General features: G+C 49.7%; 1 protein-coding gene across 1 annotated transcript; it reads right to left on the bottom strand.

Annotated features, from left to right (window-relative positions):
• Nucleotides 1-345: 345 nt before the first annotated feature.
• LOC309807653 (BCL-6 corepressor-like) lies at nucleotides 346-27,542 on the bottom strand. The gene is made up of 14 exons (XM_082627484.1): nucleotides 26,565-27,542; nucleotides 21,463-21,668; nucleotides 20,306-20,434; nucleotides 18,378-18,767; nucleotides 17,667-17,720; nucleotides 17,009-17,195; nucleotides 11,396-11,641; nucleotides 9,970-10,151; nucleotides 9,385-9,570; nucleotides 4,341-4,507; nucleotides 3,043-3,188; nucleotides 2,522-2,599; nucleotides 2,201-2,357; nucleotides 346-838 (listed from the first exon to the last, which is right to left on the bottom strand). Exons 3-14 carry the CDS (start codon nucleotides 20,306-20,308, stop codon nucleotides 547-549), a joined length of 2,088 nt encoding a protein of 695 aa, XP_082483610.1. The 5' UTR covers nucleotides 20,309-20,434; nucleotides 21,463-21,668; nucleotides 26,565-27,542; the 3' UTR covers nucleotides 346-546.
• Nucleotides 27,543-27,845: the final 303 nt, after the last annotated feature.

The following is a 27,845-nucleotide window of genomic DNA, read 5'->3' as shown; positions in this document are numbered from 1 at the left end:
GGAAGTAACATGGTGTGTAGGAAATCACGAGACCAGTCTGACGGGAAGAGACTTAAACAAGACTGAAACTCACTTTCTAAACCTCCATCTCCAACTGGACAATTCGCAGGACACAGGTGCACCAAAGTGGCCAATTTATTCAATCCCTTTAATATGGAGGAAGAGTTTAAAATTTTACTGGTTTAATTTGCCCCAAAAGCAACTCTCAACAGTTATGGCCTCTGTCGTCGGAGCTTTGTATGAAATTAAGTCAAAGTGTGGAGCTCCTTTGCCTTTTTTTTTTCTCCTTAAAAAAGAAAAGAAACAATTGTTCCGAGTAAAATCAAACATATTCCAAAGCATGTGTACATTGAAAAGTAAAGAAACTTTATTAACAACTTCATAAAAACTGACTTCAAATTTTAAAAAGAAAAAAACATGTTTTGAAGTCCTTCCAACTGGAGTCGTGTCTCATAGTGTCCTTTCTTTACAGAAATAGTCGTATTAGGACACATATGCACAAGGATTAACACCATGACACACTGTACACGGCGGGCCCCGGCGAGCTCACCAGTCGTCGTCTGAGTCCAGGTCTCTGGGGAGGATCCACTCCACGGATGAGCCCAGCAGAGTCTGAAGCTCGTTCATGAACTCCACCAGATCTAAGAGCTCCTTACTTTCTGGATTAAAGGACTCTAGGTCCTTGGGGCAAGAGAATAAGAGACTTGCTGACACTTGCCGGTAGATCTCGGCCTCCGCGATGGTGACAATTTCCACATTTGGGAAATTGCAGCGGAATATGCAGGAGGACATTTGCAGTTTCTTGAGCAGGTCTGAGAGCAACAGCCAGTTATGAGGCCTACACCAGAGAAAGGACAGTGGTTTGAGTTTCCGGCAAAATTAGAGGCGCTCCCAACTATGAACTACCCGTCTCCTGGCGGTGAAAGGGCCTGCTACTTCCACTTTGATTACCCCACCCCCACCCCACTTCTCACTGTCCTTAGAAGATCTACTTCTTCTTTTTTTTTTTTTAATTTTATTTATTTATTTATTTTTGGCTGCGTTGGGCCTGTTGCTGCGCACGGGCTTAGTTGCTCCGTGGCATGTGGGATCTTCCCCGACCAGGGCTCGAACCTGTGTCCCCTGCACTGGCAGGCGGATTCTTAACCACTGTGCCACCAGGGAAGCCCGGAAGATCTACTTCTAGCGGGGGAACTCTGGACTCATGTGCATGTGTTAAGAGACCACCTAGGGCGGATCAGCCAACTTAGACAAAAGCAGGAGCAGCGCCCCTGAACGAGCCTCGTTGCAGGCCACCCCAGTGCTGCCTTGGCTCTGGCCACAACTCAGGTCACCCCTCTCCAAGTAAGTGTACCCCGTTCTAGTCACTGGGGAAAACCAGTCTGTATGCCAACCCAATGGAGATGGCAAACACCTCTTTGACCTCTCCTCTCCTCCGGCCCTCACGGAGAGAGCATGAGAAACACTCGAGGTCACCTGGCTTTCCTTTCCTTTCCCACACCTCCAAGCCGCCCCTCACTGCTGCCGGGAGTGAGGCTTTTTCGAGAAGGGAGGTGGTAAAATCCTTCCTGATACCCTGCCATGCTTTATGATCTCTATCCCAAATAGAATGTCACCACAAAGGCAGACACGTTCCCAGCCTCAGAGTCCAAGGGGGATGCTACTCCTTAAGCACCAGGGTCAACACACAGCAGAGAAAGGTCTCCTGATGTGTTCACTCCGAAGGGTTGGTCATGGGGCACAGTGGCCCGACCGTGGGGACAAGACTCGATCTAAGCAAATCTGAAGACACATAAGATCCCAGGTGCCACATACGGCTTTCTCTAATCTTATACGAGAAGAGGGTACACATCAGTATCGTCCCGTGGACCTCACGCGCCTTGGAAGGCCCCTATGGTAGCCGTTTGGGGAGGATCCCTTCCCCAAGAGTTTACTGAAACTGTGCAATTGCAGTCGCTGACTCCCGTGTCCTTTGGGCTCTAGGGGTGTGTTCCAATGAGGGCAGTTGGCTGGGGAACCCTCCCACACCCCAAACTTTTCTGGAAAAGTTCCACTGCATTATGTGAGGTCGGTGGACACTTGGTGAGGAATTCACTCACCCCCCAACCCAGCCACCCTCATCTGCTGAAGGGGATTTCTAACTCCTGCCACCCCACAGAGCAGCTGGGCTGGCTCTCGACCACACGCTGGCCACGCTCACCCCTGAGCGACGGACACCTGGACGTTATAACACGGCAAAAGGGGGTCTTCGGAAAATTCAGATTCCAATAGGTCACCATAGGCCTCGTTGCTGTCATCCTGGTCCTCCGGTCCTGGGGGATTTGCTAAAACATCGTAACCACTTTCATCATCTGGTTCTAACCGGGGGGGCAAACAAGAGAGAGGTCAGTAAGCTGGAGCAAGATTCCAGCTGTTCGCCAAAAAGGACCCTGGAAAAATTCTTTCCCAAGCAAGTCCTGCTCACAGCACCACCCCCACCCCCACCCCCACAAGCCCAACTGAAACGAACAAGGCTGCTCACCACACACACAGCTGCCAGAGAACTCCGAAGAGCAACCGGGGTTACCGTCGTCAGGAGCCTGCAGGTTATTTAAACAGTCTGCAGAGAGAGGGGGAGAGAGAGAGAGAGAAACAGAAACAAGGACAAGATAACGCCTGCTGGTAAGAGGCAAATGCTGCTGGAGTTCGGGAACATCTCACGCTGGGGCTGGTGTCACCTCCTGATAAGTCCCACTGCACATGCCTCCAGGTATCTGACTGAAACCTCCCCACGCGTCCACCCGCCTTCCTGAGGGACTGCCCGCCTCACCGCCCCAGCCTGCCAAACAAAAGCTAGCCTGGCTAGCTAAGAGTTTTCCAGCCCCCCACCTTGCAAAACTCAAAGTATGTATCTCTTCTTTGACAGACTAACGTTGGGCCGCTTTTCCCAGTAAAGGGTCACTTAGAGTAAACGGGGGGTGGGGGTAGGGGGAACCCAGGTGAAAGGCTGTGAAGTCACCGTCTAGATGCTTGAACAAGACCGTGTCTTGACCTCTGCCATACCTGTTAAGAACTTCTCCAGAAGTTCGCTGTGGCTCACTTTCTTGATGGTTCTACCTGAGTACGTAGCCAGGGTAGGATCAGCACCGTAGGAGAGGAGCAAGCGGACAATTTCGAGATGATCATTCTTGACAGCATCGTGGAGAGGCCTAGGAGAGGTGCGGGGGATTACACCTGTGCACGAGACGCTTGCTTCTAAGGACACGGGGCAAAATCGAGCGTGTGTGGCCAAGGCTCGTAGGCGCGCTATTTCACTGAGGAGGTGAGTTTACGGTCGCTGCGACAAATTACTCTGTTATTTCAACACATAACCCTTTACGGGACAGGTGAAGGGACCATCTCAGGCCTAATTCTTCAATGCAAATCTCTCTTAATGCATGGCCCAAGGAGGAACTCAGACAACGATGAAAACGTTTCCAATGAACTTAAATAGTGACAGACTGTAAGAAGGTAACATACGGCGGGGTGGGGGGAAGAACCCCAGCATCAAGGAAGCAGATACGAGAAGCCATTGTTACACCATTACAAACAAAACCCAAAAAGTGCAGTTTGTAAAAGAAACTAGGGGCAAAGTGGAACCTCTCCTGAAACCAACTTGGAGATGAGTGATCAACCCTCTCGCCCAGAAGCAGTCGACAGGCAGGGCGAGTTCTCAGGAGGATACAGAGTCCTCCTGCCCGTGTCCGCTGGGGTCAGGAACACTGTCCGCAGTCCCATCCAGAAAGGATGCTATTTGGAAACCACGAACCACCAAATACCTTACGGTTTTGCTCATTTTATGACTGTCAGGAAAGCCCCAGTGCCCTGCCTCGTGGTGGCATCCCAGGTACAACCGGGAAGATGCTTGGGCTGACTCAGACCTGGGCCTCTGGCCAATAAACCGAGGTCAAGGACAGAGTGGGGGCCAGGCCCGGGGATGTGGGTGGACACGGCAGGTCCTATCAAGCCAGTTGCCACTGGACCTGTCTGTACTCCTGCAACTTTCAACTCACATATATGTTCAAGATTGAGATTCAACAGACGCTGGTGAAGAGTCCAGGGTCTTAAAAGAGAACACCCCTGATTATTCATGCAGGCTCAACATTTTCAGGGACTTCTGTCCATAAGAGCGTCACAGACTTTTAAAGTTCTATGTAAATTTGCCAGAAAGATCTGTCCGGTTCCATTCTAGAGGACTCCGCCATCAGTGTGCTTACATGGCACTCACTCTCCATCTTTCCTTCTGGGGTTCCCCGCACACCCTGAGAACCACTGCCTATGCCCCAGCAGGGCCAGGCCAAGAGCGCAAGACCGCCACTGACCCGGTTCCATCCTGGGCACTGCAGTTGACATCGGCGCCATATTCAAGGAGGTGTCGTACGATGTTGAGCCAACCTCTTGCACAAGCCTCGTGCAGGGCACAGTAACCCGCGTTGTCGCAGTGGTTCACATCACAAATCTTGTTCTCCAGGCAGTACAAGACCACTTCCTACGGGGAGAGGAGAGGAGAGGAGATACCATCAGACCACCATACAGTGAACCTTGTAAGGGTGACCTCCCCATAGCTTGGTGGTGCCCACTTTCAAAGGCATACATCCTCGGGGCCAAAAGCCCACCATGGCGCGGGCAGGCGGCAGGCATCCTGCTGGGGGGCGAGAGTGCGTGACAAGGGCTTGGAGATGCAGACAGTGTTGTCTAAGGCTCTGCTGCACCAGTGGCCTGGCCACGGACAAGTTACCCTTGAACTTCTCCAAGCTTCCACAGGGCTGCTGAGAGGACGCATTCGGATAACGATGAGAGCCCTCAGCCCAGGGGCCGACGTGACCAGTACAGAGGTGTCACGGCTGCTAACATCTTAGATGACACATTGCCAAGCACAGACCATTCTCACTTGATGGGTCTGTTCGGTCAGTGGCAGTGGACGATAACACAAGTTTAGATCAAAGTATGGATGACCAACACTTAAAGAGAGCTTAAATCAGCCAGAGAACATTCCCCAGCTTAGAGAAGCAGGGACATGCAGGTCAGCTACATCCTCGCGCCCCTTGTTAAGACCCCAAATCAGAACCTGGGCCTCAGATGCTCTTGTCTGTACGTTAAGTAGAGTTAAAGAGAAGCTCTCTCCCTCCATTCTCGAGGAATGACCCAAAATGCCTCCAATAACCCCACCCTCTATTTTGCCTCACTCCACCCTCTCGGGGCAGAATCAGTCTTAATATTCTCATATTTACTCAAGTTAATGACAGGAACCTGATACACCACAGGCTGCAACCTCCACATTTCAAGAATCAAATAAAACGTTCACAACCCACCCCTCCCAGAGATGTTCTGTGTCAACACTGTGCATTAGAATCACTGTTATTAACCTTATTTCTTTGGCTTGTTAAAATATTAATATGAACCACTCCCAGTAAGCAGAGCAGGAATTTATTCAATGTTTTATTACCTTAAGAACGTTTTCAGACACATCGAAAGCGTTTGCCACCAGAAAACACGTTATACTGTTTATACTGGGTAAGTTGTGCCCAGCAGAGAGCTGTCAGGTTCTGAGAGCTGGGAGTAGGCAGAACATGCATGTGGCCCAACACATGGTCTGCTGGTAAGGGGGGATGGGATGGGGTCAGAACAGGCCTCCTTGTGACATCTCTCAGGTAACTCATCTGTTAAACCTAAAACGGGGGTCATTCTAGCCGCCCATAAGTGCGAGATGGGTTCTGTAAAACCTTTTATGCCCTTTGGAGGACACGCCAATCAAAGGTGACCACTCACTTGGGAGAGAACTAGAATGTTCCATTTGCTTACCACGTGAACCCAATGGGGCATGCTGGTAAACCTGGCCATCGGTGCCCTGTTACTTCGGGTCACTGCAGCAGCTCCCTTCCAAAACAAGAGGAGGAAGAGAAAAGGCACGCCCACGAATGCGTTTCTCCGTTTACATCCCAACCTGCCAGAAAGCCCACAATCCTCTGGGCTCCCAGGCCACCTGCCCCGAGCCCTGGTATCCAGGATACCGCATGAAGCTGCTGCGCTTTTAGCAGGCCCTCACTAGCCAGACTTGAGTGGACGGCTGCAAGCTAATGAGTTGTGTGCCCCAGCCAGGGAGAGGCCCTGTCACGTGGCTCTGGGATCAGGTCTGAACGCCACCAACTGCTGTGCACACATCAATTTACTCAACCCAGGGTTTATTTGCTGTGACAATCATGGCCTTCGCCTGGAAACCTTCATCACTACTAGGGCAGATTCAAGGGTACCTAGAAATGAAAGGCCGTCCAAGCTGGTGGGTAAGTCAACTCTCTTCTCCTGGAAGATGGCAGCAAAGGCAGCAGTAGCCCCACGGCCAGGTCAGACTTTTTGCCACGGGCTGTCCTAACTCAACCACGTTGATCCCACTGTTTACACAGTGGTTCCCATTCCCCCAGATGAGGACGTCTTCTGTCACCCACAGGAACCCAGGAGATAGCAGGAAAGGAAGGTAGTACTATCCTCATTCAACACTTGGAAACTGAGGCCCAGAGATATTAAACCCCAAGTTCAATTAACATGAAGTACTAGACCTATAACTCAGGTCTTTGGTACCTGGTCAGCTGGGAAGATTCAAAAGGCCCAAGAGGGCCCCAGTTAGAGGGATGCAATCCAGCTGTGACGAGCATCCCACAGGCCTTCTCTGTTGGGGGTCAAGTGGGCTAACTACACTCTCCTAGCTAGGAGGGTGATGGCCTCTAAATGGATGGCAACCATCGCCACCGACACTTTCTCTAACTGAAAGGTGAAGAGGCGGGGCGGGTCTGTCGATGCAACACATTCCTTGGTTTTATTTTCTCCGCTAGAAATAAACGGGACTGTCTGAAGGGCAGCCCAGCCATTCCCGAGCAAAGTCAAACTGCTTTTGTCGGACAGCTCTCTGTTCAGCGGCTATAAGCCGAATGCCATTACCCGCAAAATGTAACCATAAAGGCCATAAGCCCGACGTTGTTAGTTAATTAAATGCCTCATTAACTTTTTAAAAAGCATGACTTATTCAATTCATAGAAAATTTAACCATCACCGCTAAAAGCACAAGCATGTGGTTGCACACTGGCGTTTTAGCCTAAGAAATAGAAGCCTTTTTCCCAGGAGGGAAAGGTTTGAGGTCTTTGGCCACGCAAGTGATCTATTTAACGCGGATCTGAAGCCAGAGTGTGTTTCTAAACTTCCAGAACCACATTATAATGACATAAAGCTCAGACAGCCTTTGTACTGCACATGGTATCTTTGGCTAAGCAGAAGAAAATAACCAAGAATGCTGAAGACAAAACTTCAGGAAAACCCTCCCAAACCACACCCTTATCTGCTTAAGCAAACTGTCCTTCAATTTTAAAAGGTTGAAGCTGCCACATCTCCCAACTGGGCCATCAGCCCAACATTTAAAATTCTGCCCAGAGAAATCCCAGAAAGTTGGATTCAAAGTTGAAAGCGTTCATCTACTTGTCACAATGTTCAGCATCAACACTGGTGATCTGTGGAATCTACATATTGAAATTTACATTTGAAGAAAAAAACAAATCCCACCGTAAACATTCCCAAGGCTTCCTGTGCAATCAAAGGCCAGGTAGCCTAAAAAAGTATGGATCAAGTGCCCCTTGGTCCAGGCCTCAGAGCCACCAAACCAAAATGGAAACTGTCTTAGAGGACCAACGAGGGTCTTTTGACGTCTCTGGTCCCAAAGGGAGGCTGCTGGAAATGATGCCAAGTTCACAGGTGGGGCTCGGAGCCCCGCCCTCCACGGCGGGTGCAGCAGCACCCCGCCACCCCCATCTCCAGCATTTGCTGGAAGCGGGAGTCTACTTTCTCAACCCTAGCCCAAAAGTTGGGGTTAGGGGTCTCCCCCCCACCTCCAGCGTTTGCTGGAAGCAAGGAGACTATTTTCTCAACCACGGGGGGTCTAGCTCAACACTATGTGCAACATCTGCTCTGTCCTCCTAGGCGCCCGCTCTCAGCTCTTGGGAAACCAACTGGGTGCTCCTTGGACTTCACCTGCAAGTAACTGCGCTAACTACCACAAAGTGCTCTCTAGCTAATGGAGAGGTCTCCAAGAGACGTGTAGATATACACAAGAGCACATTCAACCCACAACAACAACAAAACACCCCCAAACTAAGCATAGCCCTAGTGCTTCCAACTTCCCACCCACAGTCAGGCCTTAGGGCCAAGGCAGGCACACTTCCAAGGGCTCACGGCACTATGGACCGGCGTGGGGGGACACGACGGGAGACGGGGGACAGGGGCACAGAGCTGGCTGAGGGTGTGGGCGCCAGGGCTCCGGGCCAGCCTGGGTCCTGCCACCCCAGTGCTCAGCCACACCTCCACGCTCAGCCTGCTGAACCGCGTTTTACTGTCACCATTTAACTCCCAGAGGGCTGATGCCAGCACAGAAAAATGCCTTTGCCCTGTGGGCTATTACATCACAATTGCTACTGACAAGTATGGTGGGGGAACTGCACAGGGCATGGAGAGGCATCTGTCTCACAGAGGTTTTGAACTGTAAAAAGGGCAATTCCAGTGTGAGCCAGTCTTGCTGAGGAGCGTGGTGGGCTGTGGAGCACTGCTGGATTGCTACCTGTACGGGGATCAGCTAACCCCTCTGAGGCTCAGTTTCCTCATCCGAGAGTGGGCTAGTACTCGTTACTCCCAAGTGAAGATGTTAACAGGGTGAAAGGAGTTACTACAGATCACACGGGCTTAGGCAGATATCAGCTCTCTTTCTATGTTGCTCTAGCAATAGAGGCCATCACTGTCATCAGCCGTGCTGGGTTGGGATACAGCAGTGTGGACAGGGAGTTCTGTGCAAGGCTCAACCCCTGCTCCCCGCCCATCAGCCCTCGGCTCCCGTGCCCTCTCAGAAAGAGACTGCTCAGGTCTGCCCCACTCCCACCCCTACTCTGCACAGACACGTCCCACCCGCTACCCCACAGGGGCATCACTCTGCCCCAAACAGCACAAGTTAGTAGAGCTAATAACTACTCTCCTTCTTGCTATTCAGAATCCAAAAGGCTCATTAAAATTCCCCTGGTCGCCAAGCCCTGGGTTAGGTCAGATTTTATATCAGAGATAAGTGAGCCAGACTGGCCGAAGCAGCCTACCTGCCTGAACGGGAACGGAACATCAGAGAGGCCTGCCTTTCTTTTCACACCACGACTGAACAAGCCACCAAAGAGCCCGCAGTGTGAGCGGGGCCAACGCAAACACCCTGCTGGAACACCCAGCCCAGCCCGCCACGTGGAGGGGGCTGGGCTCTGAGACCCGCCCCCCATCCCCAGCCAGTGTGTCCCCCACCCAAGGAGCAGCAGCCGGCGGATCCTGATCCGGGGCACCCACAAGGATGCTCACCTCGTAGCCAAGCCGGGAGGCCTGCTGTAGGAGGGTCTCGCCCGCGTTCTTATTGACAATAAGTCTCCGCGCTTCCGGTGGCATCGGGCGGGACTGGGTGGTCTCTGGAGGGGAGCTTGAGCATGTCAGCTGCGAGGCCTGGGAAGCTGGTAACAATTGCTGCAAACGGTCCAAGGGCTTCTGGTCCTGCTTGGCTGGCGAAAGATCATAGTCGGAACTGGGCTCAGGCCGCTTTCAAAATCTCCGGACGGTCACCTATCACGAAACCAGGCAGCGCACACATTTCAGGCTGTCCTTCCAACACCCGCCTGGTTCGCCTCCTCCCTGAGTTACAAACCTGAGTGGAGGAAAGCACTTTTCCTCCTCTCTGTCTGGGGGAGGCGGGGCGCGAGGAAGGGGTTGCATTTTTACTAGCTGGAAACTTCACCACCACCCAGGAGACAGGTCCCCTAGGAAGGGGCAGGGACGTTTTGTGGGGAGGGCTTCAGGAAAAGGAAAGCTTTGTCCCCAGAAGCAGAGAAGTAAGCAGGCGGGATGTGCCTGCACAGGCCCGGGGAGCGGGGGAGAGCCAGGGGCAAGAGGTACCTTGCCATCCGCATTGTCCACGTAGGAGTCCCCTGGCAGCGGCAAGCCCCGCCTGGGCTCCTGAGGGATCAAATGCTTGGTTTTGCACGGTCGCTTCCCGGATGGTTTCTCGCTGTTGTCGGTGTATTTCTGCGGCAGGGGCGAAGGCTGCCAATCCATTTCTCCGTCCGTGCACAGCACATCTGTCAGGGGGAGAAGCAGCGGGCGTTACACAGTTGTAGCCGGTGAGGAAAGAAAAGCCCATTGTTAGCACTGATCGTTGGAGCAGCTTCAGTTTTTAAAGATATACCAATTATGTTTTCAAAGCACTAATATTTTAATCATCCCACATTCAACCGGCAAATAGGCTAACCCACGAAACGCCAAATGGCAAGTCGCTTCAAAGGGCCGCAAGAGAGGGCAGAAGCCAGCCCTTCTTGCGCTCCCGTCCCCACCCGTGGGGGGCCTGGGTGCTCGGGACAGGGCGACTGGGGACAGCCTGAGGCTGGAATGAGGGCACTGACAAGCGCCCGGGGTCACCCAAGACTTCCCTTCCTGCCCAGCCGCGGGCTGGGTGATGAGGAGCAGCCCAGGAAGTCGAGCTCCCGCCTCACTGTCCATTCCATAAGGAAGTGTGCAGGCTGAAAGGACCTCATGAAGAAAACTCCCCGCTCGCCACACGCTACTCTTGTCAACTTGGATGGCGCTCAGGTCCCCTCCAGGGCCGTTTCCCACAGAGGGCGAGTGATCCACCCTCCAGGAGCGCCCCCCGCCCCGTGCGTACCTTGTTCATTGTCACTGCATTTAAGGGACTCCTCCAACCAGCTGCTGTTGCTTTTGGCCTCTGCCCTTTTCCTGCCAGGTTTCTCTTCGGAGATGCTATTGCCCTGGGGGGTGACCGCAGGCTGAACCGCCTGGGTCACTTCCTTCCTGCCCTGCCGGCCAGGTTTGCTCTCTGCTCCCCCCGTTCTCTAAGGTGCAGCAAGCGGCGCTGCTTTCTGGGATGGAGCCCTGTTAATTCAATGCACACCTCAGGTTGGTCAGCTCACTATAATGTGGCTCTTCTAAGTGGTTAGAGGAACTGTTTGTCATTTCCCTCTCAGGCCAGTCAGCTAATGGAGAAGTAACTACAAATTAATGAAGAAGCCCCCCGGGGCAGGGGTGGGGGTGGGGAACAAACTGTCTTACACATCACTAACAGGGGTGGGGGAGGGGACGGGTGTGGTCACTGTGTTGGCTGGAACTTGTCACCAAGTCTCGGGAGGGGGCCTATTTGCCTTTGGCCACCTTTGGGCTCCAGCCCCTGCACCTGGCTTTGGGGGGGTGGGGGGTGGGGAAGGTGTGAGTGGCTCCCCCCAGGGCTCCAGGGTGGGACTGGAACTTTCCACTGCTCCGCTCCAGGACTTCCGTAGGGTGCCCTGCGGGCCCGAAGCCAAACCAAGCTCACCTTTGGAGACCCGTCTCCGCTTGGCTTTCAGCAGAGAGTCCTCTGGGAGCCCAGTGGTCTCAGTGTGGTTCCTATCGCCAGACACCTTGCGCTTTCTGTTCAGCCGGAGGGTGGGGCTGCGTGACGCGTCCGGGGCCGCCTGGTCGGCGGGGGACTCTCTGGGGGGCCCCGTGTCCATGTCCTCAGGAAGATCACTGTCTTCTGGGGCTTCAAAGCGGTCAGGTTTGCTTCCATCATAACACTCCCCTAGGGGAGGGGAGACAACCCGGAAAGGAGGGAACAAAGGTCACCAGGAGCAGGCAGGACCCCCATGCCCAAGGCAATCTGCTACCAACAGACCGCCCCCCTTTGGAGACCAGGGGCCTCACACGCCGGAAGCACAAAACCCTCAGAAAGACGTCCCGAAGGAAGGACAGCTGAACACAACCAGCAAAGAAAGCAGAAAATGAGGCGCGTAGTCCACTCACAATCCATCCTTCAAGGGTCAATGTAAGGCATCTACACCATACGTCTATAGGCATGTGAGATCACTCCCTAACTGCTTAACTCTCCAAGGTGGCTTACTTTTAAAGGGGGGTGAGTGACCTCACAGTAAGATCCAACCAATCAGGGCAGAGCTACAAATGACTATGGAAACAGCTGCTAGTCAACAAAAAAGGCTGATGTCATCAAGAGACCAAATAGCCCCCAACTGCCATCTACACAGACATAGCACCAATGTTCACTTGGGTCAGCAGGGGCGAGGGTGAAGAAAAAGGGTAGGGAAAGAATGCTGGGAGGCTGGGAAGCTGGGGAGACCAAGGCAAGAGGAGCCTGGCAAAGGGAAAGGAAAGGCTTCCTGGTGCACACACAAGGGTCAAGGGCAATTTCAAAGAACTCAACCAGATTGCTACAAGTCCGTCTGTCCTCTTTCCACACCCGTGGGGGGAAAAGCATTTCACTGCCATCGAGGGGCTGCTCCTATTTCCTGTCTAGGAAGAAGGCCCTCAGTGACACCAGTCACCCACCTGGCACGTCTCCACGCCTTCCTTCCCAGGCAACAAGCATCTAAGGACATTTCAAAGACAAGACTCCAACCCCCTTCATGGGGGTGGGGTGGGGGGGGGTGCGGCGGGCAGGGCTGAACTGCTTGCTCCTGCCCCCTCTGCTCAATCTAGCATCCACTTGGGGCTTTTCCTCCAATCAGCCCAGCCTAACATCACTCCTCACTTTTGCTCTAGCCAAAGAAACAGTTCAACTGCTTTGCTAGTCACATTGTTTCTAACACACAAAGAATTCCATAATGATCACTGTGCTGTTAAAGAGTTCCCCGAAGATGACCCTGTGTCCATCACCGGCCGGGGGTGGGGGTGGGTGTATGAGTTTGGTATTTCGTTAACACCTGAGCTAAGCTCCCACAGCCCGTTTTTCTAGATGAAATCATGGACACACCCCTCACATGCTGCTCGCATTTCTCCTCCTCTCCCTAGACCACTTCAAGTATCACTCCCACTTCTGCCCAGCCGGCTGGTCCCCTGATCAGCCTCTCTTGGGGGCATTCCCAGCATTTAATGGCAGCCAGTTGTGGGGATGAACCTCACCCTGGCCTGGGCTAGCCTGACCTGTGTTCTCAATGGTGGAACACACTTAGCTTTTCTCCAAGGGTATCCCAAGGTGGGGCAGATCCCCATCTACTCTTGCCGGAATGGTGGAATCACCCCAACCGCGAGGGTCTCCTGCCCCAAACTCCTGGCCTGTGCTTACGGGTGATGCAGCCCAGGCTACCGCAGGCCCGGTGAAGACGGCGTGCTGCAACTCTCACTCCGGCTGCTCTGTGACCCTCTTAAACACTCGGGCAGGAATGGCGCCACTTTACAACTCGGCCCCCCTCACTTGTAAAGTGGGAATGTTACTGCTAGCCTCCCTCCAGGGGTGGGCTTCATAATCACGGGCCGGGCTCAGCACAGAGAAAGGCTGGAAAAATCCCTTTAACCAAAAGATGCCAAGACTTTCAGACCAGCCTGAATCTCAGGCCTGAAATGTAGGAAATTTTAAGAGGTGAGCCCTGCTGGTTACACCATTGGACTTCTCGGGTCCAATCTGGTCCAATCAGCCTTCCCTAAAAGCTCCGTGGGAGGGCATCCATGGAGGAATGGAAGGGCTACCTTAAGAACCCCCATGTCCAATTTGAAAGTTTCTTTTTCCAAACTAGGTCCATCCACCCTTCCCCCAACCCCGGAGCCTTTTAGGGCAAAGATCTCAATTCCCCTCAGCTAAGGCCCCCCAAGACCTTACGCTAGTGTGACCTTACCCAGGCCACTAATAACCCTGAAGGACACCCACCCCGACTGCCCAAGATGCCCATGGCCACCAGCTATGGGGTAGAGGCTCCGTGTCACTTGGAGCTTCTCAAAGACTGTTCTAACCACGACCCACAGGAGGATGACCCTTGAGGGCAAAGGAGATGGGGAGATAAATAGATACACGGGGATCCTAACCATCAGGCTTTGCCATCATTGCTACTTTTGGCCCTTCTAAAAGTGGGAAGCCATGTGCCCTTGGTCACCCAGTCTAAGCAAGATGTGAACGTGGTCCCTGCAGCATGGTCCTATGACTCACAGCACCTATATCCCAAATTCATTATGGTTGTACCACAGCATCACCTCACAGAAGCATCACCACAGCAACATTTACAAGTCACTGTGGCAGCAAAGCACCCTCACCACGGTTGAGCCATGCCCAGTGAGGCCTAAACAAGGTGAGAGGGTTCTGAGTCGCTGGAAGGCTCCCCAGGATTAAAATCCCCTTCTCTGTAGCTTAACTATAGTAGCACCTCCAGTCAGGGCTAACCTTGATCAAAGTTACACCCGCTACACAAGGGGTGCAGGGACCTCTGTTCCAAAGTAGTTTACACACGTGCAGGTGCTCAGCTGGAAGAGAAGTTCCCTGAGCAAAGAAGTTTCATGAAGCCCCTCGACTGAGGCTTCCTCCAGCTCCTGGCCAGGCACTGCCACTGAGCAGGTCCTAGGCCTGTCCCAGCCAAGTGGTTGGCAAGGGAGATGGTTACTCCAAGTTTGAGAAGGAAGGGACCAATGCCTCCTTGCCCCGCCCCATCTTCAAATGCCACTGAGGGTTCCTAGTGATGAACTTCCAAGTCTGAGGAACCTCCAAACTCATTTGGTGAACTTCCAAAATAAAAATTTCACTCAGCCACCCATGTGATCATAAAGAATAAATGAGTGTCTCGGCCACTGTGTTTTCAAGTTAATTTCTTTTTTAAACAAGCCCCTAGCAACAAGATGCACCCGCACCAGGACAACCAGGGCCACGCAAACAGCACCCACCACCTTGGAAGCTCCTGGTCCCTCCATGGGTAGGGGCTGCCTCAGAAGGGGGAAGGCATCTTGAAGGCATCCTGGACCCTCTCTGGGACCCCTGCCCGCCCCAAATCCCCGCCCCAGCTCCCATGTGCTCACAGCTCGGCTCTCGGCCACACCGACACCCATGAGAAGGACCTGAGCCCGTATCAGCTCAAGACATGATGGCCCAAGAACAAGAAGGCCCGTTCATATCCAGCTGAATGGAATGAACACCTGCTGTGCCTTGGATGTGGAGGCCGTGGTAAGAACAGTGGCCCCTTCAGGTGACCTTTCCTGACCAGCTAGTTACAAACCCCACGTCTCTACAAGACAGAGGGTGGGTGGGGAACCCACCTCTATTGCCCCAATCTTTCAAACGGAGCCCCTCACCTTCCCCAACCCTTCTCCTGCCCTCCCATGGTGGCGATTCATGGCTCACTGGGCCATGTCCCGGGTGCTCCAGGAAGAGACCCGTCGGTCGGTCTGAGATTGGAGGCAGGCGGTGGGGGGAGGGGGCTTTCGGAATCATCTGGGGCTCAGGCCCTGCTCCCCATCAGCCACACCGAGTTCTCGTCTCCAAGCTCAGCAGGAAAGACTGGGAAGGACACACACAAACGTCTCTGGGAAGAAGGGCGGGTGAGGCCACTGAGACATGAAGGGCAGCGGCCACCCTGGGTTTGGCCACGTTGCTGGAGAAAAGGGCGAGAAGACTCGAGGCCGGTTAACTGCCCGCTCCCTTCCTCCAGCCTCCCTCACCGTCCACCCAGAACAGGCAGGTCCCCTCCTCAGAAAAGTGCATCCCCGTGAACTTGGCCTTGCCCACTTTTACCACGTCTCTCTGAGAAACTTCCCCAAGAGCTGAGTTATGAGGCCACTCAGGAGAGTAAGGGCTGCGTGTCAGCTGTGAGCACAGGCAAGGAGGGAGGCCTTCTTGCTGCTTCACTCCAGGGTGGCCTGGACCCTCCGTTTTTCATTCCAATCCCGAGGGGGAGGAGCTCGGAATCGTCTACTCCAGGCACATCAAGAGCCCCATCCCTCGGGTAAGGCCACCACTGACTAGCCCCAGAAATCCCCTTCTACGGGAGCCACGTAGGACAAACCGGTCCCGGTGTGGCTTACCCAGAACCCTGGCCACAGGCCTTTGTCTGACCCCAAAGATGAGCTGGGGCAGGGCAGTGCTCCAAGCAGCACAGAGAAGCACACGCTGTGGCTGACCACAATTTTCCCGAACTGCATCAGGCACCCACGACCTAAGCATGCGGGCGAACGCTGACCCTACGACTGGGTCCAAGGGCCTGGGCCTCCCAAACGTGCCCACCACCCCCAACTGTCCCGTCTCAGGAGGATTTCACGCCCACCCTGTCCTCGACGTTCACCTAGGTGCCCTCACTCACCATCACCGGTGAGGTTTCTGGGGTCCGGAGCAGGCTGCAGGCCACAGGCCACAGGCCACAAGCATGCACACTGAAGAAAGCGGGAGAAAGACCTCCACTTGCTGCCAACACATCTCATTAGCCCAGGAAGTCTCGAGGGCAAAGCCCGAAGTCAACCCCAGTGGGGGAGCAGCTGATGGGACCGCAGAGTGTGACTCGAGGCAAACACTAGCTTTCTCTCCAATTTGGCCTCCAAAACAGAATACACCCCGTCTGGTAGGAAGAACGCCCTCGTTGATCCCACGCCCTTGGAGCGTGCTGTCAACTCCTAATGACTGCAAACAAGCCTGCCACAGAAAATAATTATGCTCATCTTTCTGGTGCCTTCATCAGCCCTCATCTCATTTGAATGAAACCTCTGCCTTTGGAGGGAGAATCCGAGTACTCTCCACTCCCTCCCATAGGAGACTGTCACTCTGGAGGGTCTGGCTCTGGCTGCAAGTGTCATTCCACTGCTACCAAAAACCCGTATCCGTACCTGCTACAAAACAGAACACATACCTGCTATGCTGGAGGTCTTGCACCGCCATTCCTCTGCTCTACTGTATCAGACTATTACTAACTACAGGACTAGCATTGCTCCGGAAAAAGGAGATGCGTGCCAGGAAACAACATTTCATAGGTGCTTCACTCCTGGATGCCGCAACGCTCAAAAGGATAACCAGCCTTGCAATCCACAGCTGGGAAGGGTGGCCAGAGCAGCCCGTTCTCCGAACAGCCAGCACCCAGACGCTGGGCCGTCGGAAGCGTATTGTTTCCTCTCACCTCCCTCGGCACTGGGGGAGGAACCGCCCCGTTCCCACCGACGTGGTACCACACGCGAGCCGCCTGGGTTCACTTACATCTCTCACTGTCGTTCTGGTCGGCAATGGCCTCCTCCAGGGCGACCGACTTTGGCTTTTTGTCCTGACTTCCTTTCAGCCTTTCCCAGTCAGCGGGGCTGAATTTGCGCACCTCGGAGTCTTTGGTCGTCGGGTGGCCACCTTCTCGCTCTTTCATCTCCAACTCTGAGAAGCGCATCACTGCACGCTACAAAGAGAACGGAGATGGAAAAAAGACACACCTTACCACCAAAGCTATTTCACTGCCCTTACCTTAAAGGAAAGTATCTGCAAAGAAAAGTTTGCCCAAAACCAACCACAATTTATGATACAACTGAGATATTTTAAAATTGAACGATAAAAACGTAAGAGTGTCTATGTGTAACTAGTCACACACTCTTTATTCGTAAAGCCGTATGTATGTAGAGATATATGTGGTGTGTATGTATAGCCATACATACACTGTGGCATACAGACAGACATTCTCTTTCGAAGGTAAATAAAACAAAACAAAAATACAACGCAAAGAAAGCGAAACAAAAACACAACAGAAAAGAAAACAAATGCACAATGAATAAAGACGACCATGGCCCACAAACTTCCCTTTGTATATTTGGAAATGAAATTTAACTCAAAAGGTTTATGGAAGATTCTAGTAATAAAAATTTGAAGAACTGACCTCACAGTAAGCAGCGGGTAGACATAAAATACTGTCCTCTTGTAATCCTTCCATCTATGTAATTAAAATGGGCACTCAATGGATCATTTAGATAACTTCATCCATTTTTATAAGCATGAACCAATTTTTTTCTTAACATTGCAAAACAATTTGGCTTTGTCTTTTAATTAAAAGTAAAATACCTTAAGGAAATTCCTATACAACATCTATCATTCACTAGCAAGTTAAATACATACTCTATCCCTTTAAGCAAGGTTTGTGTTTTTGTTTTTTTTTGTTTGTTTGTTTTTTTGGTGGAAAAACAAAATTGCACGAATCTCACAGACATGCGGCCGCTACACACCTCCACCAAGTATCACGTGAGGCATTCTGAGCAGCGCTTTTAGGTATATTTGTTAACGTACAGTAACGGCAGAGAAATCAAAGCGACTGATAGGTAAACGTCACGCAGTCTTTTAGACATCCTTCGCAATAATTAAAACTTCCGTTATCAGCATTCGAGTGGAGTTCGCTTAAAATCTACAGAATAACTTCAAGTATCCACTTACGTCCCCTTACTGGACACATTTCAAACATTTAAATTATCCTAAGCTTCATTAACCAAATCAGCCCGGTGTCCTGCCCTATCATACCCCCGGCCCCCTCCTCTTCACACATTAAAAAAACCTGACAACTGGTCAGGCTCCTGAAATTCGGGTGAGGGGGGCTCACCTGCAATGCCCGCTGCTCCCGGCCGAGCTGACTGGAGTCTGCGTACAGTCCGGTAGCGACACACTTGAACCGGGCACCCACGTAACCAGCGGAGTTTGCGATTCTCTTTGCCAGCTTAGATGGCTTTGGTTTCAGAACTTTGCCATCGGTTGATCCTGCCTCATCAGCTCCGTCTTTGGTGTAGGTGGGGGTGACGTCCACACTCGGTGGGGCACTGCCCACGCAAAATGGTTTGGGATCCTCTTGGGTTTTCCCGAAAGTGACCGCAGAGCCGTCGCTCCCCAGGGTCGGCTCCAGGAATGGAGTCGAGACCGGCGTCGCCAGGTTCTCCTTGTTGGTTACCGCTGGAACATTCTCCTTGCTTAAGCCGGAAACTGGCTGGCCCGGAGCCTGTTTGAAAGTATAGGCTTCGTGGAAGTCACTGATGCGCCCCAACTCCTCTCTCAGGGCAATGAAATCCCGGTGTGGCTGTAGGGCCACATTTTACTTTTTATTTTTAATATATAGTTCACTTGTTTCCATAAAGGATCCAAGGTGGCCCATAATGTAAGGACACACAATATTAGCTTTAAAAAAACATGAAAAAAAAAAAAAAAGGTAAATCATGATCCTGGAAATGGGTTGCATCCTTTTAAGGGGTGAGAATAACAGAATGAGTGAGCCAAAGATTTGGGAAAGGATCTGACATTTCCAAATGTCCAAATCTTAAAATTGCACCAAGTGGGAATGTAGCTGTGGCAGTATTAACCTGAGAGAGCTCTATGATCGTTGTCTTGACTCATCACTTGCTTGCAAGGTTATAAATGACAGGGTAAGTGAAGGAGGGCAAGTAGACAGATAAGACTCATTTCCTGATTCTCAAAAGAAGGGGCATCACCTAGGGAAGGGGACTCCAAAATCCTACAGGAATCCTCTGGATATACTAAATTTTCTAGGTGGCAAAAGTATCTCATTTGACCCTAGCAGCCAGATGGAACTTAGAAAAGTAGTGAAAAGCTACTCAACTGAATGCACGTCATATGACTACGAGCACGTCAGTGAAAAGTTCAAGGGAAGATGCTGTGGAAGAGCAGTTCACCTTGTGCTTGAGCGTCCTCAGAACGTGCAATGGGAGGTGCAGTACCTGCTCTGTCTCACAGGGACCCTCCAACCTCTAAACGCATCTTTCCTGGGAAGCTGAATTCAAAAAGTCAATTTAAAAACAAGATAGGGCTTCCCTGGTGGCGCAGTGGTTGAGAGTCCACCTGCCGATGCAGGGGACACGGGTTCGTGCCCCGGTCCGGGAAGATCCCACATGCCGCGGAGCGGCTGGGCCCGTGAGCCATGGCCGCTGAGCCTGCACGTCCAGAGCCTGTGCTCCGCAATGGGAGAGGCCACAACAGTGAGAGGCCCGCGTACCACAAAAAATTAATTAATTAATTAATTAATTTAAAAAAGATAAAAGTCTCTAGTAGAGAAATTGTATCAGAGCCTAGTATTAAGAGCTGTAGAGCCACAAGTTTCCCATGATACCGCCTTAGCAGAGGCTGTTAAGGCAGTGACAGAAAATTTGTACCGAGGGAAATAGCAGAAGAGTTTGCCTACAATTCACGAAAAGGATCCCTGCACTTGGCCTGAAGGAAATCAGCAAAATTTGTAACAGCTTGTGTATTTGTATGCGGGATTGAGAATGAATTTCATTTTTTAATTTCTCTGAATTATCACATAAGATTCAGAAGATGCTCTCTCTGCCTAGAAGCCACCCCACTGGGATAACTATGCCTACGGAGTTCCTTTGCCTATGACTCCTACTTGCTAACAGACTGGCAGCCTGGCCCCAGGGCCTGGTCGCTGCTCCCAGTGCAATGGTGGATATGGTGTCAACGGTTGCAAAATCAAAGCCCCTTACATCCTCTCCATGCCTCGGTCCCACCCCCCACCCCACTCACCATTGATGTTCAGGAAGGGGAAGGTGTCCTGGATGGGAACGTGGTGCTGTGACTGGTCCAGCTCATCTTCCTCATCTTCTTCATCCACATCATTATCTTTCTCATCCCAAGGAGCAGATCCAGTGGATCCTACCCGAGAAACACACACACACACACACAAAGGTCAAAAGTGAGGCGCTCACGTTGCACTGTCATCCCTGCAGCTGACCCACTGTTCAAGCTAGGCACTGCCAGCACAGAGGTTCCTTGGGTTCAGTGTGCACCCTCAATGCCAAAGAGTGGGGACCAAGGGTGTTCACCCCACTCCCAGCTCCTCCTACGGAGCCCCAGTGCAAGCTCTCATCCCCTCCCCTATCCAGGAGCTGCAGACCCTGCTCCCTTCTCCTAGAAATCTTTTAATTCCTACTCTAAACCCCTTTCCACACATTCGCATCCCTTCTAAGGGCCCAAGGAGCACAGCTTCTCTCCTTTATAAGCTTACTGTGAAGACAGACCCTTCCCTCATGGCAGAGCCTCACTAGATGCACTGGAGGTCAAGTCTAAATTATCTGGCTCTTAGTCGGAACTGGCTCAACATTGAGTAAATATAGGGATCAGGTGGTATTCTCCTAGGAAAAATACCATACAAATTAAATGATCACTTACCCATCATTTATAAAGAGAACTTAACAGCCTTCATAATGTCATGGCAATTGATTCTTAGAACAGCCTTTGAAATACGCAGGAAAGATGAGAACCCAGATTTTATAGTGGAAGAAGCTGAGGCTCAAAACGTTGAACGACTTGATTCAATGTCCCACAAGTAGTGAAATGGAAAGACCGAGGTTTATAACTCAGACCTTCTAAGTTTTAAGCTCTCCTTCTTCTAAACTACCTGGCCTCTCTTCTCAGTGTTGAGTCCCAAGAGAAGTTATTTTTTATAGAACTCAGTACCCTCTCTTCTTTCTAATGCTTTACTGTTCCACTGGGTGGGCAGGAAGACTGTGCTGAGTTTATATCTTTTGTTCTCTGGGTTCTTTCTAGGGACAGCATTTCTTGCTTTATTTACCAGTCTTCAACATTGTAAGCGAGGCGACTTTCAAGTCGACTATCGCTTTAAGGGTCCAGCCCGGAACCTGGCACACTGTCCACCTTCTCCCCAGCAGCTGGGGCCTCACCTGGGTTAATGATAGAGCCCTGGGGCTGGGGGATGTCACACACTTGATATATCTTCACTGGGTTCATGGGCACCTCCTTGGTGCCGTCGTACATCAGGTTGAATTCCCTGCTCTTGTTGAGCGCACAGCGGAGCTGGGCCTTCCATTTAGCTGGGTCGGGGTTGTCCACCCCTTCCTGGTACTTCCCCTGTCTCCACAGCCCAGGCCTGAGGAATAGGAAACTGCAGTGCATGCCTGCTTGTTGCCCAGAAACACTGGAAAGTGTGCCCGCCCTCCCTCATACAGACACAGATACACACAGCCCTGCCTGACCGCCCCATCACCCCAACTCCAATTTACAGAGACTGCAGCAGAAAACACCACGCTGGGGACCAGGCAAGGCAGGGCCTGAGACAAATTAAGCCAAATGCAAATACAGTATTTTAAAAAGAGGAGCCTCATCTCAAGTGCTTGTGCCAGCATCACCTGTCAAGACTACAATGGCCTTAATGAAGGGTTGAAAATAAAGAAAAATCTGGAACAAGTATACACCAAAATACTAATGGTAACTTTTGGATAGCAAGACTTCAGGTAATTTTGTTTTGTTTTGCTTGCCTTATTTTTTTTTCACATGAATTGCTTATATAATAAGAAGAGAAAGGGAGGTGGCGTATGATATGAAGAACTTAGGCTTGCTGTTCCCTCTCCCTTCAGTCTTTAATCTGATGCACAAATAACTGTTGAAACCAAGTACCTTTAGGAGTAGCAGCCCATAGGAGGGCAGGAAGCACGCTCTGGGGGTTCAGCTGGCCTCGGTGCGAGGCTGAGGGCCTCAAGTCCTAATAAACTCACACCACCTGCCTTTCCCTGCTTCCTCAAACTCCCACATTGGGAACATTTTGCTGGGAACACCAGGGGCTGGTGGCCTGGGCCAAAACCAGTGGGGCCCCGCCTCTCTGGTTTTCAATTTCCAGGTCTAGCAGGCATTTATGTGTCTGTTCACGGGATATCAGCCCTCCCCCACTGTTAACGTATCTCAGATGTCTACACTTTCTTCAGGGCTGTGACGTACGTGCTGGTGCAGAAAAGGGGGATGTCTTTTGCAGAGGACTCAAGATCAAGAGAACGAGATGGACCGGCCAGACTGCTCCCACTTGATGTTAGGAAGATAAGGTGGCCGTGTAGTTAGAATTCTGCAGGGGAACATAGCCTATAGAGTCTATGGGTTTGCGGATCCACAACTTTTATTTTTTCAGTAATGCCAACCAAGCTCATGAGAGACTGACATATAATCCAGAATGCCAGTCTACTCGTTTTCAATGGGGGATAAAGCTGGTCAGTGACCAGCATGGTTAAGTCCAATAACCTGGACGTAACCATGTATGATCTCAACCAGTAACTCCTGTATCTGGTTTCTAATGACAATTCCAAGAACATAAGACCCACTCAACATTTAAATCCAAATTTTCAGATGACTCCAAAGCTAAATGGAAATGATTTGATATTGAACTCTAAATCTGCATTATCTAGACTATCTCTTACCCAGTTGGGTAACCCAGAATCGACAGTAAAAGGCTCCTGCTTTCCCAAAAATCACAGGGCATAAAAATGAAAAGCACTGGAAAGGCAAGACCCCCAGTGAATTTGCAAAGCTGCTCTTGTGTCTTTTTTCTTTTGGACCTTGAAGCCAGGAGAAATTCTAAAAATACAAATGTATTCATTTTTAAAACTTGACTTGACTATTGTTCAGATCCCCAAGCCTACAAAAATAATTTTATTTTTTAAAAAATGTTCCCTGCCCCAAAGGAGTTTACAATCCCTTAAAGGAGACAGATGAGTCCATAGATCAGAAATACAGATACTATGTGAACACCAGTAAAACTGCCTAATCCGTAAAGAGTCGGGGGGTAGGTATGGTTGGCCAAGTTTATCAGAATTTATGATTCTAGGGCTGAATCTTGAACATGGGTAGAAGTTAACCAGGTGAGAAGCGTGGGTCACGATACTCTAAGCAGAAGAAGCTTTATGGGCAAAGGCAGAGGCTGAAAAGCACAGTGCTTAGGGGACCTACAAGCAGTTCAGCTTGCGTGGAGGCAGCATGAGATCAAAGTCTGGGCTTGTAAGTAGGAACCATGCCAAGGAGTTTGGACCTGATTCTTAGAACACTGAGAACCACTGAGAGATTTAAGCAGGTTGTGATGGGATCAGATTTAAGTTTTAGAAAGAACCATCTAGCTGCAGGACTGAAAAGGGTTTGAAGGGAGGCAAGGCATGAAGATAACACATAGTCTCTATATAATCCATATAATAGTGTCACTAGGGCCTGAACTAAGGAGGTGGCGGTAGGGATAGAGGATACAGGTAACGAACGAGCCGTTAAAGACGCTGACTTGACAGAGCTTGATGAGGAACTGAGTCCTTGAAGAAGGTGAGAGAGAAATCAAGGATGATTCCCTGGTTTAGGGTTTGGGAGACTGGGTGGGTGGTGATGCTGGCCACTGAGATAGGAGCAGGTTTAGAAAGATGATTTCCCTTTGGAAATGTCGGATTTCAAATGCCTGTGGAAGGCCTAGGGGAGAATGCCCAGCATGCCCAGGGCAGTTTTTTATCCCCACTCACCTCTCACATCACCTGAGGGACTCTCCCTGCCTGCCTCCAGCCTGGAAGAAGGTCCACCAGATTACTGACATCTCTGCCCTGTGGGCAAGGACCAATTTCTTTTCATTTCTGTATCCCTGCTCAGGCTTTAGCACACAGTAGGTCAATGTGTATTTGTTGAATTGCCTCAAATTTACAGAAATACACTTCTTGGGGAATGAATAAGTTGCTTTTACAGATGGAAGACCAGAAAAACAGCTATGAGCAGAAGGCCAAGGAGACACTGCAGAAAGTGCTGGAGGAGAAAATGCGTGCAGGACAGCAACTGCAGAGCAAACAGGTGTGGGGATGCTCCATAATCCTTGGGGCTGGGAACCCTGGGGCAGTCTGGGTGGCAAGGGAGCCAGCTGCACAACCCCCTGGAACCCCCAAGGCACCACCCTCTCCTCTGATCTCCCTCAGCGGTCCCTGGCCCTGGCCGAGCACAAGTGTGAAGAGTGGAAGAGCCAGTACGAGAGCCACCCCCAGCATGCAACTGTCCCCTACCCTGCCAGCCCAGTAATCATGAATGCCGTCTTCCTTCTCTTTTTTACAATGTGGTACATATGGATTTTTTAAAAATGAGATTTAACCAGCTTTTAAACCTTTCTTCTTTCTAACAATATCAGTACTCTCTGACTCTCCAAATGCGCCTTTTCAAGTGGATTTAATTTATGGAAAAATCACCCTTCATACTTTCCCTTTCTTTTTTAAACCTCCCCATGGTAGTGTAATGTAGTAGAAGGAGATTTGGCCTGGGAGTTTGGACACCAGGGTTCTAGCGGCAGTAACCCACAGTTACACACGTTATATTATTAAAGAAAAAAGTAACTTACAGAAATGTATGAGGCCATTATGCACGTACACACAAATATATATTCACTCATATATCCATAAAAAAGTAGTCTGGAAGGTTCTATAAAATGTTAAAGGTGTTCATCCCAGGGTGGAGGAGATATACGTTAACTATATTACCCTCTTAAATTTTTACAGTAAATATATATTACTTTTATAATTTAAAAAGCCAAACTTTTCATTTTTAAAAACCTAAAACATGAAAGAAAACTGGAAAACCAACAAAATTAAAACAATCCCTAAGTCTGAGGCAATGATTTTTGTATCCGAGTACAAGTGATGAATGAAAATACTAAGAATGGTGTGTGACACCTTAAAGTATAGAAAAAAATACAGTAAGGCAAGTAGGCATTAAGATAATAGAATATAAAAAGTTACCCAGATATATTCAGACAATGGACTACTATTCCAGTAATAAAAAGAAATGAATTACTAATATGAGCTACACGGATGAGTCACAACAACATGAGGAGCCAAAGAAGCCACGTGCAACAGGGTACTTATTGTATGCTTCCATTCATATGAATTTCTAGAATAGGAAACACTAATACATAGTGAAAGAAAGCATGTCAGTGGTTGCCTGATGCCAGGCCTGGGAAACTGACTGTAAAAGGACAAGAAGGAACTTTTTGCAGGTATTGGAAGTGTTCTGTATCTTGACTTTGGCGATGACAATATAGATATACACATTTGTCAAAACTTATCAAATTACATGCTTAAAATGGGTACACCTTGTTGAATGTAATTCATACTTCAATAAAGTTGATTTTAAAGTTAAATTAAAAGTCACCTATGGGGACTTCCCTGGTGTCACAGTGGTTAAGAATTCGCCTGCTAATGCAGGGGACGTGGTTTCAAGCCCTAGTCTGGGGAGATCCCACATGCCGCCGAGCAACTAAGCCCGTGCGCCACAACTACAGAGCCTGTGCTCTACAGCCCGTGAGCCACAACTACTGAGCCCGTGTGCCACAACTACCGAAGCCCACGTGCCTAGAGCCCATGCTCCACAACAAGAGAAGCCACCACAGTGAGAAGCCGGCGCACTGCAACAAAGACACAATGCAGCCAAAAATAAATTAATTAATAATAATTTTTAAAAAAATAGTCCCCTAGACGTCTGAGTGAGACAGAGTTCCTTTAAGCTTTCAGTCCCAGCTCTTCTCTGAAGCCTCCCCTCATTCACCCTGGCAGCATGTGACCACTGTGCATCTCTTTAACACCTTATATTTATCGGTTCCATTCAGATTTGATGCTTGAAAAGTTTTGTATATTTTATGTCTATCTTCCATTCAACTTGGTTCCTCTAAGGCAGGAACAATAATCTCTTTCATAAATTGAGACCATTACAAAAACAGAATTATGTTCCCTTTCCTCCCAATCAGGGGAATTTGAAGTAGGATTGATGAAATCCTGGAAATCATAAGCAAAAATGTCATTTCTGCATTTTTATGGCCACAGGGTCCTGTGTTTTCATCAGATTCTTGAAGATATCACAGAGCCCAACAATGTTAAGAACCTCTGCTTTGAATCCATGTGCTTTCACCCAGCTCTGTGGTACAAGGCACCCTGCCCCTGGGGCAATCTGTCTGTGGTCCCTGCAAAGATGATAAACCCACATCAAAGACACTTACTCTTGTGCATGTCAGTGGACTCTACTGCCATCTCTTCCTCCACAATGACGTCACTATCACCATCTTCAAGATTCATTTCTGTCTCATCTAGAACACTGTCTTCTTCCTCTTCCTCCTCCTCATCTTCCTTGGAGACATCCTTTAATGTGGCAAGTAGTCTGTTGTAACCAGAAACTTGTTCTGGTTCACTCTATGCTTCACTTTCAGAACTTGAAGTATCTATAAACTCTCTGACTAAAAGGAAAATGGGGATTTTAAAAACAAAACTTATACTGTTCTTGTTGCTACCCCACGACTATCATCAGGCCCACAGTGGAACCAAGTTCAGACTTTTCTAAGTAAAAACTAGCTTTTCTGCAAATATGCAACCCTATCTATTCAACCAGACCTAGCACCAAATTTGTTTAAAACAGCTAATCTAGCTATGATTCTAGAAGCGCTTCCTCTTCTTTGAACTGCTCATGTTCCACATGGGAAGACAGCAAACTAAACACATGGAGCTTTAGGTTATAAGGCGATCTAACCTATGTGTCAGACATTTGGCACCTTTAAAGGAGCAACAGGAAAACTTACAACAAAAAAGTGTACTTTATTTCTGAGTCTGTGGTAATGAAATAAGACCTTTGATGATTTTGCACTCTATTTTATGTTAAGCAAACATGACATTCCCTCTGAGGATTCACCAAGAGCCCTCTGGTAAGCCTCCTTAACAGGTTCTAACAGGCTAATCTCTCAGGACAGTTTCATACTTTATACGATATTAGTTATCACAATGGCATTTTAACAGACATCTGCACTTAAAACTAAGCAATATTACTAAAATATAGCTTACATCTAAAATCAAAGAGAGTGGAAATGTAGCCAAACTTTAGTACCATATATAATCTTAAAAGTAACAGTCCAGAATCTACTATCATAAAGAAGGTATAAAGCATTACCAGTTGACAAGTCTGTGGTTTTGCTTCCTTTCTGGAAACCCTGAGAAGAAACAGGCAATGTTAAACTTTAACTACTAGTATGTAGCAATTAGGAAAAGTCTAACGATACAACTTTAAATGAACGTGGCAGACTATACCGTTATAAATACATTATATCTATTGTCAAGTAAAAACTCCATATGCATTTGGACAGGTTTTGGAAGGATATGCCAAATAGATAATAAGAGACGAATGAAAAAGTCTAACAAGACCACATGACAAATACTACAGTCACACAGTAACAGGCTCTCATCCAAAAGATGGGAAATTTTGGCAAATAAAAGCCCTCGGGGTTCACCTTTTC

Source organism: Mesoplodon mirus, assembly GCF_964341445.2.
Source record: "Mesoplodon mirus genome assembly, chromosome: 7".
Taxonomy (NCBI): Eukaryota; Metazoa; Chordata; class Mammalia; order Artiodactyla; family Ziphiidae; genus Mesoplodon; species Mesoplodon mirus.
Note: the sequence above shows the minus strand (reverse complement) of the source record. Positions and strands in the feature narration are given on the sequence as shown.